Source organism: Citrus sinensis, chromosome 7 (genome assembly GCF_022201045.2).
Source record: "Citrus sinensis cultivar Valencia sweet orange chromosome 7, DVS_A1.0, whole genome shotgun sequence".
NCBI lineage: Eukaryota > Viridiplantae > Streptophyta > Magnoliopsida > Sapindales > Rutaceae > Citrus > Citrus sinensis.
Window position 1 is genome coordinate 25838802 of NC_068562.1, and position 5291 is coordinate 25844092.

Genomic DNA, 5291 nt, shown 5'->3' on the forward strand with positions numbered 1-5291 from the left:
ATTAAGTCTAAATTACATTAAAGTCTTTATATTAATTAATATTTATATTATTTTTATAAATATTTTGATATTTATTATCTGCACTAATGTTTACTCTTTTACAACTTAAATTTTATTATTTTTTCACTAATAATTATAAAAAATTAAAATAAAATTAAAATGGGAGAAATGCATAAATGGAGAGAGGTGGGGATAAGGATTTCACCTCATCTCCATTCTTTCTGAATAAGAAACTAAGTAAAAAAATTATCTTTATCCCTTTCCCGAATAAAAAATTGGGTATAAAATCGCCCTTACACCATCTCTGAATGAGAAAAATCTGCGAAAGCCCTTGTCTCGATGAGAATTTCTGTCATTCGTACATACAGATTTAATAAAGAATCTCTTTATAAAGTAGGAAGATTACTTTTCAATTTATATAGGAAACTAAAGGCCCATTTGATATCGCTTTTGAAAGGTTTAAAAGTGATTTTGAAAGTTTAAAACTAATTTTAGTGTTTAAAAAAATTTTTAAAAATTATTTTTGGCAAAGTCACCCATCCTGTATTAGATTTTGAAAAGTAGAGAAAGAATAGCTTTTTAAAATCTAATTTTAAGAATAACTTTTATACTTAATACAATTCAATATATATTCTCATATATATTATAAAAATTCAAAATTATCTTTATTAATTTGGAAGTAAGATCCTTAACTTTAAAAAGATTATTACCAATTTTATTCAGGTTATAAAATAAAAATAATAAAAATAATATAAAATATTTATTTTAGTTATTAGTTATTTATGAAAAATTAAAAAATATTTTATATTCATGTTTAAATGAATTTTATTCCAACATTATATCCGACTTAGTCACCCATATTATTACAATAATTTTAACAATAACATTTACTGAAGACATACTACTGTTTTTAAAAAATTAAAGTACTTTTAAAAATAAATTTTACCATATATATTTTTATAGCATAGATAATACTAATTATCTTAAAAGATTCAGTATTGCCAAAATTATCTTTAAGAATCCCATGAGATCTATATAATCCTATCAAATATAGGTAACTACTACTATTCAGATAAATAAAGGGGTAAAAGCTTGTTTAGTCCTTATATTATGAGATTAGTGCCCATTTAGTCCCTATATTTTTTAAAACACCTCAAAACGTCCCTGCTGCTAAATATTGACACTCATGCCATTATTTTTTATTCTTTTTAACTTGCTTTTACAATATTACACTCTTATAATAATTTTTTTTATATTAATAAAAAATTAGATTATCAAATTAAACTCAAAAATAAAATAAAAACAAAAAATGTATATAGTAATTTTTGTGGAAGCTCACGTATGTCTTAAAAATTAATATTGTAAAAAATTACGTTATCAATTTTTTTAGAAAAATTAATATTTTAACTCAAGAGAGTGTTCCACAAAAATTAATATATATTTTTATTTTTTTATTTTTTGGTGTTAAACTGGTAATTTATTTTTTTTTCTTTTTAATAATGTCTAAAAAATTATTATAATAAGGTAATATTATAAAAAATAAGTTAAAAGGAACAAAAGATAATGGCAAGAGTGTCAATAATTTAATGGTAGGGATGGTTTGAGATATTTTTAAAAATATAGGTACTAAACGGGTACTAACTTCAAAATATAGGGACTAAATGAGCTTTTACCCTAAATAAAGCATAATAAATGATAACTATTCAATCTTGTTTTGTATTCTCATTGCAAGTTTTTTTTTTTTCAATTTGACTAGTCCAATAAAATAACTTCAAAAGACTGCTGTTCATATTATCCAAAATTCTTTAGATTTTTCATGAGTAGTACTACACATTTTAAATTTTTTATCTCAACTAATTATTTCAAATTATGTGACATTTATAAATTAATTTGTAAGGTAATACAATTAATTTACTTAGATTTTTTTTTAAAATATCAACTAATTAATTAATGTTACATCATTTGAGATAATTATTTAGAATAGAAAATTTGAAATGCTTATCACTATTCTTTTCAAATTGCCTTTTATTTGATTTTTGTACTTGCTCGAGCTTTATCCGGAGGAATAACATTTGTAACCCCTTTGGGCCTTCAACAATAATATCTAAGGGGCCCAAAAGATCTTTTATAACTTCAAATAAAAATAGTAAATATGGAACTTTTGGATAATTTTTAAAATTACAATAACTAACTTAACTGAGACATTGGCTCAAACTTCATGAACTAGGAAGCATATTAGTAACAAATTACTACCTTATCATATCCATGTTACTTCATTGTCACATGCTTGCATGGAAATTATACCAAAACTTCAACAGTTTTGGGAACAATTTAAAATTCAATATTACAAGAGTTAACTAATCTAATTTGAGATTGAGATCTATTCGATATGAATGGATAAATTATATCTTCATTTGAGAAAATTAAAAATATGGGCATTCAAATGTTATTGGTTCGTTCATAACAACTTCGAAAGGGATTTGATGGTGGAAACTTTAAAGAATGTTTTTGTTCTTGTTAAGGTTATAATGGGGGCAGCAGCTTCTAAAATATTGTGTTACAGATAAATCTTCTGTTAACTGTTAGATAAACTGATGAAATGACCAAAATGACCGAAGGAGTGACCTAATTTTGGAAATCTGTTGGTGGGTTTCTTCGACTTTTTGGGAAGTATATTTATATAGTAGGACTTCTGCTTTGAAAATAATGGAAGGTAGATTCAAAGAAGAACAAACACCAAAGGCTGTAAGCAAATTTGCCACTTTTATTAAGGTTAGTGGACACGAAGATTCTTTTATTAACATAGACCCAGTCAAATTACTTGTATTAAGATTAGTGGACACAGAGATTCTTTTAGATTATTTTCATTAAGTAACAATAAAACCATTCAAATTTTGCTTAGTTGGTCATAATACGTTCATAAGTTAAAGAAAGCAAGTTAAAATATGTCAATTGGTCATAGGCTTGTGGCGTCGACTGTTAGATGTTGGGTCAAGATTGAGGTGATTGTGATTGACAATGGACCAACGAGGATTCAGTGAACCTTTTTTGAGTTTACTTAGAATTGACATCTTCTAGACTGCTGATTTTTTGCTCAAATCTTTGTTCGGATAAGATAATAAAAATATGGGAAGTTGTTTTTCTTTTGGTTTGGAAGAAGAGAGGAAATTCTATTGAAAGAGAATAAATTATTAAATTATTTTATAATATTAGTTGTTATCCTAATTAAGTTTTTCGTCTTAAAATGATCGGTAACCTAAGTGTAATATTTAAATTCGATGGCTTATAATGTATCATCGGCTAATTTGATCATTTTGATACAATTTTACTAATCTTAAAAAATATATATACATAATATAAATATAATTAAAGACCCCAAACATACAAAAACAGAACGTTATATCAAAAAAAGAAAAAAAAAGGACAAAAAATCTTATCCTGAAGAAGAAGAAGGATAATAATTAGAAGCATTCCAGGGTGGGACTGAAAAATCTGGACTACTATCACTCTCCGATTTGGGTGGCATGAACTGAACCGGCGGCTGCGCGGGGAAAAACAAAGGGAGTGATGAAGGTGGCGGCGAAGTAGTTGAAGCAGAGGCAAATGAAGATGACAAATATGAAGTCATTGGTTGCATTTGAAACTCGGAAAAATCCGAAACCAAAAACGAATAGTCCAAGAAATCTGTAGAAACTTCAGCATTTGGCAAGTGGTCAAGTGCTTGAGAATGAACTATTGGCTCGGCTGATGTAGAAATGGGCAAAAGGGTTGCTGGAGAATCAGAAACGGTCAACTGGGTCGCCATTGGATTTGCATTTGTTGATGATGATGATGATGATGATATAGCAACAAGCTTGACGTTTTCAGGGAAGTTGAGTTTGGCCTTGTTGCCTCTGAACCTCAAAGCGGCTTCATCGTAAGCTCTGGCTGCATCCTCGGCTGTGTCAAATGTGCCCAACCAAACCCTTGCAGCTTTAAATGGATCTCTGATCTCAGCTGCCCACTTCCCCCATGGCCTCTGCCTCACTCCCCTGTATTTCCTCCTCGGCTCTGGCACAATTCTCTTCTCATTGCTGCTGTATTCATATCTTGCAGTTGCTTGCATTGCGGTGCTTGAACTCTCTGTCGCTGCTATTTGAAAATAAAACAGAACAATCACGAATATGAATGCAACATTTTGCATGCAATATTAACCATTTCCCCTACTTTTAAAACCTAAGAGCATCCCAAATAAAAGCATTTTTTTTTTTTTTTTTTGGAACAAAGTTATGAATCAATGGAAAAAAGTAGCTACTATTCAGATCAATTGCTATCAAATGTTTGAGATTCGAACCGGTCTCACATCAACTTTTATTTAAAACAATTACCAACTTGTCTATTACCTTTTAATATAAATGTACCACTAGTAAGATGTTATCAAATTGTTGTAAGATTAACAAGATATCTATACTTATTATGTGAAGACTCTCAGCAGGATGGAGAAGAAGAAACGAAAAAAGCTCTGATAAGGTCAAATAAAGTTCAATGCAGAGTAGCTTACCTCTTACACCACCGCCCTCCATTTCTCTTGCTCTCTTTTGCCCACTAGTAATCCCATAAGAAGAAGATGAATCAGAATTTGCAGCCGTTGACGTAACATTAGTAATAGCATTCATGTTATCATGCTGTTGAATTTGTTGTGGTTGAGACGCAACGACATCAATATCTCCAGCCACCACATGCTTCAAAGCAGAAACCATAGCCGACATCTCCCTCTCCTTCCATCTTCTACTTTGGTCATCGGAATATTGCATCAACGGTTGATAATTCATCCCTTGATCAACCTCTGATAACCTTTCCTCATGATGCTGATCACCCTCCTTCTTCTTCTTATCTCTCCGTTGATTCGCCACGTTTGGCATACAGCAACACATGCAAAAGCCTTTAAAACTCGGCTGCTATAGCGAAAAAAGAAAAATATTAATTTGTTAAGTGTGTTCGACAAGATCCTAGAAAGAAAGCAAGCCAGCAATATATATACATATAGAGAGAAAGAGACAAAGATAAAACGCCGACTTGTAACAAAATTTATTGTGGGTGATGAAGTTATTCTAATAGAACGTCATATGTGTGAATGGGAAACTGGGAAGTGCTTCTGAAGTAAGTTAAGTCGATGGAGGTGCCCTTCTGGAAAGGGAGGCAAATTGGCAAAATGGTGACATATGGAGGTGAATTCGATTTGGAATTGTTTTATCGATGGGAGTCAAATGGGTTTGCAAATAAAATTTGTCAAGCAAGTGGGTCGGCTCTGT

The 5291-nt window shown here is 30.2% G+C and overlaps 1 protein-coding gene across 2 annotated transcripts; it reads right to left on the bottom strand.

Moving 5' to 3' along the window:
* Positions 1-3334: 3334 nt before the first annotated feature.
* On the bottom strand, positions 3335-5291 carry LOC102612088 (ethylene-responsive transcription factor ERF110). Of its 2 annotated transcripts, XM_052443941.1 has the most exons (3): positions 5056-5291; positions 4541-4934; positions 3335-4131 (listed from the first exon to the last, which is right to left on the bottom strand). In XM_052443941.1, exons 2-3 carry the CDS (start codon positions 4911-4913, stop codon positions 3434-3436), a joined length of 1071 nt encoding a protein of 356 aa, XP_052299901.1. In that variant the 5' UTR covers positions 4914-4934; positions 5056-5291; the 3' UTR covers positions 3335-3433. The 2 variants fall into 2 exon arrangements, with proteins under 2 accessions (XP_052299901.1, XP_006464540.1); XM_006464477.4 differs by having other exon boundaries at positions 3335-4128; positions 4541-5289.

Coding starts and splice junctions, on each gene's coding strand:
- LOC102612088 (XM_052443941.1), bottom strand. CDS start 4,913: ATGTGTTGCTGTATGCCAAACGTGGCGAATCAACGGAGAGATAAGAAG. Junction 4,132..4,540: donor GGAGGGCGGTGGTGTAAGAG/GTAAGCTACTCT, acceptor ATTTTCAAATAG/CAGCGACAGAGAGTTCAAGC.